The sequence below is a fragment of the Nicotiana tomentosiformis genome, chromosome 4, assembly GCF_000390325.3.
Source record: "Nicotiana tomentosiformis chromosome 4, ASM39032v3, whole genome shotgun sequence".
Classification (NCBI taxonomy): Eukaryota; Viridiplantae; Streptophyta; class Magnoliopsida; order Solanales; family Solanaceae; genus Nicotiana; species Nicotiana tomentosiformis.
Window position 1 is genome coordinate 949,272 of NC_090815.1, and position 12,559 is coordinate 961,830.

At 34.2% G+C, this 12,559-nt stretch overlaps 1 protein-coding gene and 1 long non-coding RNA gene across 2 annotated transcripts; both read right to left on the minus strand.

Annotated features, from left to right (window-relative positions):
• Nucleotides 1-441: 441 nt before the first annotated feature.
• LOC104087022 (uncharacterized) lies at nucleotides 442-5,443 on the minus strand. Its single transcript, XM_009591411.4, has 4 exons — nucleotides 5,094-5,443; nucleotides 2,990-4,709; nucleotides 1,139-2,851; nucleotides 442-676 (listed from the first exon to the last, which is right to left on the minus strand). The coding sequence occupies exons 1-3, from the start codon at nucleotides 5,358-5,360 to the stop codon at nucleotides 1,182-1,184; spliced, it is 3,657 nt and encodes a 1,218-aa protein (XP_009589706.1). The 5' UTR covers nucleotides 5,361-5,443; the 3' UTR covers nucleotides 442-676; nucleotides 1,139-1,181.
• LOC138908838 (uncharacterized) lies at nucleotides 626-10,635 on the minus strand. Its single transcript, XR_011415239.1, has 2 exons — nucleotides 10,588-10,635; nucleotides 626-887 (listed from the first exon to the last, which is right to left on the minus strand). It is a non-coding gene; the product is annotated as an uncharacterized lncRNA (long non-coding RNA).
• Nucleotides 10,636-12,559: the final 1,924 nt, after the last annotated feature.

Here is a 12,559-nt window from a genome sequence, read left to right on the forward strand (position 1 = left end):
GTGTTCTTTAAATGCGAGATTTCTGCACAGATATGGAAACACCTATTACAATGACAGGGTATTAACAGAGAAGACCCTATGTGCTGGGATGAGGAACTAATGTGGGATGTTCAGAATGCAAGTGGAAAGAGCCCTGGAGCTGCAGTATATAGAATGTTGTTATCTGCAGCAGTTTACTATATGTGGAATGAAAGAAATCAAGAAGTATTCACCAACAAACAACAAGGAAAGGAAGCCATCATCAAAAAGATAGTTCAAGAGGTGCATCATAGAGGAGCAATGAAGCAGGGGATTGCAAAATGGCTGGAGCAGCTAAATTTCTATCCATTATAGCTAGGATTGTCAATATGAGAGTAGTTGAGGCGATTGTAGTGTAGAGTGATAGCTGGAGTTGGGGCTTGCTGTCCAACTATCAGTTTTTTTGTTATCGGTACATAACTCTATTTGGTAAATAAAAAATGTTTTACTTGCCAAAAAAAACAAATATAGAATACACTCTGTAGCACAAAGTATAATTGTTCCTATCTACTTTTATACAAAACTTCATATGCACCCTCACATCAAACTTCTATCTAGCAATTGCTGCCTAATAAATCAATGAAAGCTTGTTGTATTGATCACTTATGTGCTGAAACAATCTCTTCCAATACAAATGCACAACTTCTCAAGTTATAACCTGCATATTAGTGACCACAGATTAGAATTCTCTTATAGTGAATAAAATCAGTAAACATTGTCAGAATTTATCATTCATCACTCTCATTGAAGGGGAACCTTGGCGTAACTGGTAAAGTTGTTGCCACGGGGTCACAGGTTCGAGCCGTGGAAACAACATCTTGCAGAAATACAGGGTAAGGCTACATACAATAGACCCTTGTGGCCCGGCCCTTCCACGGACCCCGCACATAGCGGGAGCTTAGTGCACCGGACATCCCTTTTACTCTCGTTTTCAACTTTTACTGACTGGCTAATTCTTCTTTGTAGCCTCACTGGTAGTAAAAACATTCAGAACTGCATAAATTGGTTTCTATAGTCCTATTTAGCCTAGACATCTGTTAATTATATAGGTTACCTTTGAGTTCCCTTTTTGTTATTTCACAATCAGTGAATTACAAAGAATACAGGAAAGTATGCTTACCTTCATAATTCCTATAGGAAAGTAGTCAAAAAATTTGTTGGATTCATATTTCTGGGAGTGGAACAACTGCTTCGAATGCTTCCACAAGCATCGCCACTCTTTTTTTCCTGGCTGGAGTTAGTGTGGTGACTATATGCTGCATTGCATAATCAAGCATCCATTTTTCTGCTTTTTTCCTCTCATCTGTCATTTGGTGCCTTAAATCCACTGTTTCAGGTTCTTGATCAGGTGTAGGAGGCAGAAGCTGAGGTGCTCGTGGATTAAATTTCCTAGCTTTTTCCAGTGCCTTGATTGATCTCTTGAGGAGGATCAACTTCTTCAGCTTGCTCCAGTTTTTTGACTTTTGTGGCTCAGGTTTGTTCTTGGCTAAAGGAAGTGCTCTCTCTTCTTCTGTGATGATAGTATTAGCTTCCGGACCCTTTGTTTCTTGATCAAACATTTTTCCATCTTCACTCATGTCATGATTTGTCAAGCTCTCCTCTGTAGAATTTGAGCTGTTCTTTGCTTCACCTTCCATTTCTGAGAACTCCTGGTCCATGGTTATGTCACTGGTGACCGACTGTGTATCAGATGAATCATCTTGAATTGGCGTTGTAAGGATCTCGTTAACTGCCTCTCGTATGAGTTTGACAGCATCATCTCTGCAAAAATTTCTCCCATTGTGGCTTGGATTATGATCTTCTCTGCTTGTGTCTGGCTCATCCTTTGTGTCGGTGAAATCCTGGCGAGAATTACAGGTTCTCGTTCCAGTTGGTGTATTGCTGTCCTCCACCTCATCATCAGTTCCATCAAGTAGTTCATTTCCAACTTTTGACGCAACGTCTGATAGCACATGTTGTGATATCATGTGCCACATGCTGATGTAGTTCCGCTTATCCACCTGCTTTTGGGATGCTGCATCATCTTTCTTTGGATCGGACATTGCTAATAGGAGAGAAAATCCCCGAACAGCTTTAGGTGCTTTCTCACATTCTTTTGCTGAGACAACAGAGGATGTTTCTTTATTAAAATCATTTGAACTATCTTCCTGATCTTCTTTCTGAGCTTTTGCTTCCACCAAAACCTCATCTTTCGAAGCGCTTGTCACTTCGTCCAACTTCTGCCTTGGTATAGACGGTTGAATATCGTCATCTTTGTACTTAGAGCAGTCTTTTTCTTCACACTTACTGTCTATGCCTGAAATAACTTTCTCTGCCTTAATCCCCGTATCGCCTGCTCTAGAAACAAATTCATTCTCCTTATTTGTGATCTGCAAATGTTCTTCACTGCTGGCTCGGAGCTTAGGAAATGCAACCTGGCTATTGTCTCCTTGGGGTGGAACTACAGTTTCAAATGCTTTTATAAGCAATTCCACTTTTCTTTGCTGAGTCGGAGCAAGTTGACTTATCGCCTTCTGAAGTGCATAATCAAGCATCCATTCTTCTCCTCTTTTCCTCTCATCCGCTGTTTGAGGTTTTAGATTAACCTTTTCTGCCTCAGGATCAGGATTCAACTGCAAATGCTGCGGCTTCCTTGGATTGATCTTTCTCACCTTTTCCAATTCCTTAACGAATCGTTGGAGAAGTATCCACTTCTTAAGATTGCTCCAGTGTTTTGGTGCTCTCTTCTCGGTTTTGTTTTTGACTTCTTTTCGTGTTGTCTCCTTCTTTGAGCCAACAATGTCTTCTGTGTTCAGACTTTTTGACTCTTTGAAGTTTTCTTTGGTAGACGACACTGTTGCATTGAAAAAACTTACATCAATTGTTCAGGATAATTCCTATAGTGAGAACAGATAAAACTTACATCTACTCATGCTAAAACTCTCATTAAACAAATGAAAGACAAATATAAGTTGTAGTACTAATTTCATACCTTCATTGAGATTCATTTCCAAGGATTCTTGATCTGCACCGGACTCGCTTGTAACTGATTGGTCATCAGATTGAACTTCTGGAAGGAGTATTCTTTCGATTGCTTCTCGTACCAGCTTGATGGCGAAAAGCTTCCGCAATTCAACTTCTTGATTTTCTGCATCCTCATTTGCAGGTATCAATTCTCTTTCAACAAAATCCAAACATGAGTCAGAACTTTCTTCGTTAACTCCACTAGACGATTTGTTCTCAGATTCTGCAGATCCATCCGGAATCATATGCCTACGAATCATACTCCACATGCTCATATGCTTCTTCTTTGGTTCAGCAACTTCAAGTGGAAGACAATTCTTGGATTCAGAATCCACAGCTGAACCTGATGTGCTATCAACGTCCTCGTCCAGATCAGCTTTGCCATCCTTTTCTTGGATATTTCCAAGTTCCAGCTGGATATTTCTAGCTGAAACTGAAGAGATTTCACTGCTACATTTTTCTCCATGAAAAATATCCAACACCGATCTCGTTCTATTAGTGAATAGTCCATCTTCAGACCGAGTGTTTGCACTGTTACATTTTGCTCCATTAAAAATATCCAACACCGATCTCGTTCTGTTGTTATTTTCATCCTTACCAGATGTAGAGACACTATCATCTTGCTTTAAGACAAGTGAAAGATTTCTCTCCTGGTGACCAGAAACAGGTGATGCTGTAACACTATCATCTTTTGAGTCTACAGCATCAGTAACAGAAACAGATTCAATCTGCTCTCGCGCCATACAATTGCAGCATGTTGAAGCTGTAAAATGAGTGTCTTTCTCTTGTGTAGAATATTTTCTCATTATGTTGAGTGTCTCCTGGTAACTTTGTTCTGGAAATGATGTTTCACCAAAGGCAATCTCAGCAAGATCAGCATATTCAATAGCCTCGTAAAATCCAGCGTCTTCTTTAGTATTGCTTTCTACACAAAAAGAAGGATCTACACTAGGGATCAATCGAGTCATTTCGGAAAACTTCTCTCCATTTCTTGGCTCACTTTTCATTCTGATGCTTTTTTGTGATTTCAGCAATCTTTTCCTCCTATATACGCGCTTTACTGGGGGCGAAGGATCATCATAATGTCCTCCATGCAGAGAACAATGATGATATGAACAAACTTTAAACTTAGAAATCCTATCTGATTCAGTTTGTCCAGGTTGAAACACCACATGTTCCTGGAACTTGGAATCCTTAAGAGTCGAAGAACACGTTGCCTTATCCGGAATTTGACAGCATTTAGAGGAACCCCTCTTGGATTTAAGACTAGCCTTATTTATCAAAATCTTGACACTTCTCATACTAGTTGTCCTTGACAAAGTTTGCACATATTTCCTCGGACTCCGGCTTTGATCACTACTATCAAAGCTAGATTCATAGCTATTATGTAAACTTGAATGAGAATAACCTTTACCTTCAGAACAACTTGTTGCTTTCCTATAATGTGGTGGTGATGATTCTGAAACCTCAACTGAACTTGCAGCATAATCAGATAGTGATTTAGTAGGATTCTTGATTACTGATCTTGACCTTCTTCTAAATGACCTTGTACTTCCAAAATTCTTCATTATCTTTTTTAATGCTGGTCTGTTCTTGATTTTGTCATCATTTTGTGCAGATAATTCAGCTGCTAATGATCTTGAAGTTGATGAATGAATTGAGATCTCATCTACTGATCCAATCCCCTTCTGAAACATGAAAAAGGGTGTTACACAAAAGAGAGAATTGGTATTTTGCCTTCTTTAACAATGATCAATTCAAGCAAGAAATGAAACTTTCATAACTTTGACAAGTAAGAAAATTCATATTGTAATATTATGTCATTATCAAACAAATATTTTTATTCTTCATACTGATAGACTACTAGGACTAAGTCAAACACTTCTATGCTATGTTGTTCGGACTCTTCAAAATACCGATGGGTGCGTGTCAGATCCTCCAAAAGTAATATATTTTTGAAGGATTTGACACTGGTACGGCAAAATTTTTGAAGACGAGCAACATACCTTTTGTGTCATTTGTACTGTTTGATCAAATGCAAGAATCAAGAAAGTGCAGACACTTAATTTTACCTGAGAAGTACTTCCTTTCTTTGCATCATAGCTAGTTGTGACCTTCATATAATTTGGTGATAAATCTGGCATTTTCACTGGACTTAGTTGCTCAGGGCTCAAGTTATCACTTGATGTATCAATGGAGAGACAAGAAAACCTGGATTTTGAGCTCTTTTTTGAGGATGTTTTTTTCAAGAAAGACAGTCTTGGAAATCTGATAGATCTTAGCTTGTTTGGTTTCTTGTTGGAGTCTAAAGTTTGTGTTAATGTTGATTCAACTTCCATTCACCCTTTTTCAAAATTTCACTTTTGGGATGGTAAGAAGGTAAATTCTTTTTTAAAATTGTTTTACTAGTTCTTTTATCTTTTATGTGTTTTGAAGTTAGAAATTTTCTTATATATATGAGATTGTTGTGATTCTTGTTTCTGGATTATAATAATCCATTTGTCAAAAAGGTTGAGAATAATAATCCTTTTCGATTAGTGGCTGACATAAAAGACTATAGATTCTAAAGTTTGTAATTGGATTTAAATGATTGTTTTTTCTATGGACAATACATTAAAATTTAGAAGTTAACTAGCTAATTAGATCTAGATGATGCAAGTGAGATGTGTTTTATGTGGATTATACTGTGTGCTGTTCTGTTTGTACCTTGACTTGTCAAGATTGGAAAAGTTGCCTATTGGCATCATATAGTTGATTTTTCTATTAGAATGTGGTTGAGATTTTTTTGACTTGTACAAAGTTGGTGTTCTTGACTTGGCCTTATTGATTCTTACTTATCTTTTTGTGTGGGTGACCTCGGCTCGTGTGGAATAATTAATAAAGTCAAATTTCTTTATAACAAGTTCATTTGTTCCGATGTTTTTTGGTTATTATAGTAAAGTGTTGTTATAGAAGATATATATTATAATATAATATAAAAATCGATTCCGAAAAAAACTTGACTTTTATAGTGAATGATTGTTATATATGGATACTATTATAGAGGGGTCTGACTGTATTATTTTTTATGTATACTAACAGTGCAAATATTTCTATATCGTCTATAGTTTAACTTGTGATACCAGGTCTGCTATTATTTTTATCAAGTTATAATAAATGTTTATCAATATAGATTTACTTGTAATGACTTTATAAGAACCTGATTGTGTGAATAATTTTTTTACTTCGGAGTATAAAATGTAAAATCTTTGTAAATTTTTTGTCAAATCATAATTAAATGAATGAAATTCTGTCTGTCAAATGGAACCAATCAAGGAGGTCTATCTGCCAAAAATTGTTGAATTTATTCCATTTTTTGTTCCCTTTTCCATTTGATTCCCACACCCTTTGAGTGTGAATGTATTTTTTATTTCGTAGCCAATCTCAACCTATTCCTTTAAAGATTTAAGTTAACACCATCGTTATAATTTAAAATAGTATAGCAAGTTACTTACTATTAGTTTACATAAAGTTATATGTAATTATTTTTAAATGATATGATTGTTTGCACCACTTGTACAAAAACTTAAAATTCCTTTATTTAAGGCATTCAAATGTGAAAATTGTATTATTTTATACAATTTTCAGAGATTTTCAAATGACGAAGTACATATTACATATATCAATGAATATATACCATTTACATAGTTATTAATAAATCATAGTTAATTAATATACGTTTATACCTTAATTTATTATATAAGGGTATTATTGTATTTCCAGTTTGACGCGTTTGAGAGGTCACTGCTGATTAAAATTTCCAGTTAAGTCAACACTCAGCACCGACTAATTATTAAATTGAAGCTGACATTTATTTTTCTTTCCAATTTTTAATAAATGGATTTTCCACTTTATTCTCATCAATTTTTTAAACTGTTGCTACACTGATTTGCCAGACAATACGCACATGGTACCAAGTAATCATGTTTTGTCCCAATTCCCAAATGAGAAAATATAAACAAACGCCTTCACCCTCGAAGAATATAATGTAAATTTCTTACTAATATTATCAATTTAAACATGTAAAGATGTGGTGGAAGATCATATTCTCCACGCTTAACGTTTTGATTTTAAGTCTTTTGAATCTAGAATTATGTTACTTGATTAATAAACAAGTAAATCCTGTCATTTTTAGGGTTGAACTACATATGATTTCAAGATAATTTTCATAGCCATTATAAATCTCGTATCTTGTATGGCTATAATTAGTGATGGCAAATGAACAAGTCAGGATGAATTTTGATAGTTGTGCGTAAGGATTCGAACTTACTGATTTACTTCCTAATATTATCGATTGGGTCATCCCTTATTCCCTATTAACTCTGTGAAAGAAAATACCCTAAATATAATTGTGTGTAGTTTTATTTATGAATCGCTCTAATTTAAATGTTTTTGTCATACCATTTTCACATCACTTAAAATAATTAGCCTTACAACGACATCATACTCCTATATTGTTTTTGGTGGTTTTACTTATTGTTGGGCTCGAGTTGTAAAACTGATATTGAATGAAGCCCGTAGAAGAAGCTCAATCAGAAAGCTTTCAAGATGAGTTTGGCCCAATTCCACTCAGTTCATATATATATATATATAGAAATATATATTTTTAGCCGCTCTTACATATAATAGCCGATTATATATATATATATGTGCGCGTGTGTGTGTTTATGCATATATAATATATATATTTTATATACTTTTTAGCTACCGAATGCAATTAGTTTTGGCCGACTGACTAATTTTGTATTTTACCCTATATATATATATATATATATATATATATATATATATATATATATATATATATATATATATATATATATATATAATTTTTACTTGGGCTACAAGATTTAAGGAGATAGATTAAGCCCATAATTGATGTTCGGAGAAAAATCCCAAAACTTTATACAAGGCACTTAATTTTTGAAATCCAAATAAAAATCGACATATACGTAGACTAATTGTGATCACTTAATTTTAGCTGTTAAAATCAAATTGCTTGGGTTAATGTAAATATTATGTGCAAGTGCGAACCCATTTCCGCAATTCCCATTTACTTTTTATACTTTTTAACTATAAAGACATGAGCATAAAATATAATTTGCCGTAATATTATAAAGCATATAATTTTATGCTTTATCACCAGATTTATATAGGTAGCTACGAAAATGAAGTTCTTGTGTATATATAAACTAGTATTTATGAACGTGCGTTGCACGTTAATAATGGCACGTGATGATTTAAACATCTATTTATATAAATGAATAAAAAAAATTAATTAATGAGAGAAATCTTATGTATAATAATACAACAATCGTCTAATTAAATGCCGAAAAATATTATTATATTAGCATAATACATGAATTTAAAATAAAAGGATATCATCAAATCTTATACAAATTATCAATTTTGTCATGTTATTTGGATAATTATGTATTATAGTTTAAAAGTGTTTAATGTGATGGTATATTAACGAACACTTCTTTGTGGACAATATTTATGTGTATGTTTCCCCCTAATGCTTTGGTTGCTCTTCCTTAACCAGAACTCTTGTTGTCGATCTTGATATCTTTATTGAAAGTGCAATATACAGTTGTTCGTGTAAAAAAATATATTGCGGTAAATATAGTCCAATATTTAGGATGTTTATCCTTGTGCTTTATTTATTATATTTGCAAAACATAAACATAGTAAAAATTATTTCATACAAATTTAAAAGGATATTTCTTAGTTTCGGAAGACGAAAGTTGAATTCGGGGATAAGAATATACTTAGAAGCAAATTGACCAATATCATAATTTTGCATGTATGATGTTATTATCAAAACTTCTATATACCATATGTGTGCTATAACATAAGCTATTCAGTGTATCTAAATTTTTCAGTAGCATGACGAGCATATTTCTTCAAAATTAACCTATATACAATGGAAGATCAATTTTAACTTAATCTATTATATAAACGGTGACACTAACATACGTAAGAAATAATAAACTTGACAACAAACATGTATGGTAGAAGGCCATTTGGTATTAAAGTATTTAAGTATTCTTCTTGCTAGTAATTATTGATATCATTTTTTGCTAGGTAAAAACAGAAAAATATTTTGTTTTTACTATAAAATTTTACAATCAAATTTTTATTTAGTTGATCAACACATTCATATCTGCTAGCTAAGATGTCTTTTTAATTCTATCATGCGATTTGCACAAATTACATTTTAGTCTAATGATAGAAATATTTCTTTTATTAAATGCACTACTATTATCATTGGGATTGATAATCAAATTTCAAGAACCAAATCATTTTTTTACTGGATGTTATTGTTCGTTTCTGACATGAAGCAAGAAGACACTAATTACTAGATCTATTCTTACATTATATTTCTTGTTAGTTGAATCTTTTTCATTTGAGGTCATAAGTACAACTTTGACAAGCTAGCTTTTACAGTCTCTACTTTTGTCGATTTTGGAACTCCTGGTAGTACTTGACATAAATCACATCTCAAACCATTAATTTTTCACCAAATGGTTCATTAATATCCAATATATCTCTAGAACTTTGGATAATTAATTCAATCATTTAATACTTAGCCATAAGTGCTTCATCCCATATTATTAATTTTGCCTTCCTTATAAATTTAGCACCATTGCTCTGCTTTGATATATTTGTGATGGTTATTTAAGTTATTTCGAGAGGTATATCAAATCTAAAGTGGGTGACCTAAAATAAAATCGTTGTTGGTACACCACTTGCTATTATTGCTAACAATGCCATGCCTCTTGATATGATATTTGCAAGTTACGTGTTTGGATAGATGTGCTAAAACGGATAATAAGCGGTTGATATGTTTAGTAAAAAAAGTGTTGATAAGCTATTCTTTTGTTAAAATGACTAAAATAACCAGCTTCATCCTCTCATCATTGAAATTGACTCCTTGGGTGATGAGTCAAACATCTTTCGAGAAATTTGAAACATCTTTTTTTTAGGTGTTTCACACATTTGACAGTCTGTTTCGAATCCTGATTCGATGTCCTTGTTATTACATTTTGATTTGGGCTGCAGTAATACACTTGCACACGTATACACTGTAGCATGCCATTTATACTAGCTCATGAGTACGAAACTTGACATTTATTGATAATGTCCATGTATTATGGTATTATCCGTTTCATGTTGCTATTGAGCTTGTGATTATACCGGGCGAATTGTGATTGTGAGCATGTGATCATGTCGGGCGGCTTGTGACTGTGAGCCTGTGACTATTGTCGGGCGGATTGTGAGTTTGGCACGTGAGTTATCCGTATGGTTGTGATTTTGAGATGTGAGCACAAGATGTCGTGAGTATATAATGGTGGGTTAAGACCCGGGACTTGTGACCATTATATGAGATATCATAGAGCGATTTCGTTATGCAATTTGCGTTAGACAACGTGATTATTGGTTGTCCTTTGTATTCCTTATTTGGTTTTAAACAATGTTTTCTCGGTATTCTTATTGCTTTACTTCCTATATGCACATGTTGACTTCCCCGGACCCCGCATATAGCGGGAGCTTAGTGCATCGGGCTGCCCTTTTATGGTTATGCTGCACACGTTATTTTGTCTAGTGAGTGTCTTGACTGTATATCGTCACTACTCCACTGAGGTTAGTCTTGATACTTACTAGGCACCGACCGTGGTGTACTCATACTATATTTCTGCATATTTTTGTGCAAAGCCAGGTACTGAAGATATCGGACTCGGGCAAAGTTAGCTTGTTGGTCGTAAGGATTCGAGATAGAGCTGCTTGGTCGTCGCAGTCCATTAGGGTTCTTTCTTTCTTTGTACTGTCAGCTTGTATTTGAACAATATTTTATTTCAATTCTTGAGATCATTACATGTATTTAACTAGAGTTTGTGACTCTGTATTACCAGTCTTGGAGGTTATTATGATTGTTGCCACGTAGGCTTATTCCACTTTTATCTCGGCATTTATATTAAATCATGTTTCGAATCCTCATTATTAAAAAAATAGGCTTAATTGTTATAGAAATCAACTTACCTAGTTTAGAGACTAGGTGTCATCACGATATTTTATGAAGTGAAACTGGGGTCATAACAGAAACTCCTCCGTTTCTTTACCAAGCTCACTTTTTCTCCAAAAATGGCATTTTTTTTACTTAAAGCATTATATATGGGGTTTGGGGAGGGTAGTGTGTACGCAGACTTTACCCCTACTCTGGGATAGAAAGGTTGTTTTTGATAGACCATCACAACCTCTTGGTTGGAAATAGAGGGTGCTTACGACCGGAGCAACCCACTCTGGTCTATTTCCAAGAAACTTAACATATATAAAGCCAATTATTATGGGCTGTGCCGCTGAGGCCATTTCAAGCTGCAGAAATATCTAAGTTGACGCAAATCCACCACTTTAAGGGATGATAACGAGGGATTGAACTACATCATTTTGGACTTTCCAGGAAACTAGTTGGGTAACTGATACTGTATAGTCATTTTTAAAATATCGAAAAGTGTATATTTTTGTATATATATATATATATTATATATAAAAATTATATAAATTTTATATATTTTTTCGGCTATCGAATGTAAATAAGTTTTGACACGGATTAAAAGTGATAGATACAACAACAACAAGAACCCAGTATAATCCCACTAGTGGGGTATGAGGAGGGTAGTGTGTACGCAGACCTTACCCCTACCCTAGGGATAGAGAGGTTGTTTCCGATAGACCCTCGACTCCCCCCTCCAAGAACTCCCCACCTTGCTCTTGGGGTGACTGGAACTCATAATCTCTTGATTGGAAGTAGAGGGTACTCACCACTAGAGCAACCTACTCTTGCCTACTAAAAGTGGTGATAATGGGCATCAATTTGCAGAAGACAAAAAAGAAGAAGGATGGAACAGCTATTTTAGTAGGACGAAAGTCATTTTTACAGAAAATATTTGCTCCAACTAACACTTACACATTATTATTAATTCTGAGTATCAAAACACACTCTCCGATTGTCTAGTATAACTTGCTATTAACCTTAGTATAAACTAAAAAGGGTAATCCGGTGCACAAAATGTCTAGCGTTCACAAAGGGTCCAGGGAAAGATCGCACCCCAAGGGGTGTGATATAGATAACTTATCGTAATATAAGTATTAATGGTTGTTTTCACGATTCGAAGTCATACAAATATTCCAAAATTCCCCGCCTTCAACCTTAATATAAAATATATTTAAAAAATAATTTTTACTGGCCAACAAACCACCAAAAAAATTATTGTCCTAAAAAATATCTACAATCAAAACTGACTATTATCATATTAAATAAATATTCAACTTTAGAAAAACACTTTAGAAAAGTCATTATCGCCGGTGGTATTAGCTTAGAATAAATCAATAAAGTGATATCTCCTTTTCCTTTAATGCCAAAAATTTGAGGAGCCATGATTAGTGGTAAGTGGATTCCACATCTACATCACTATTATTGATTTTTTGCTCCCTAATT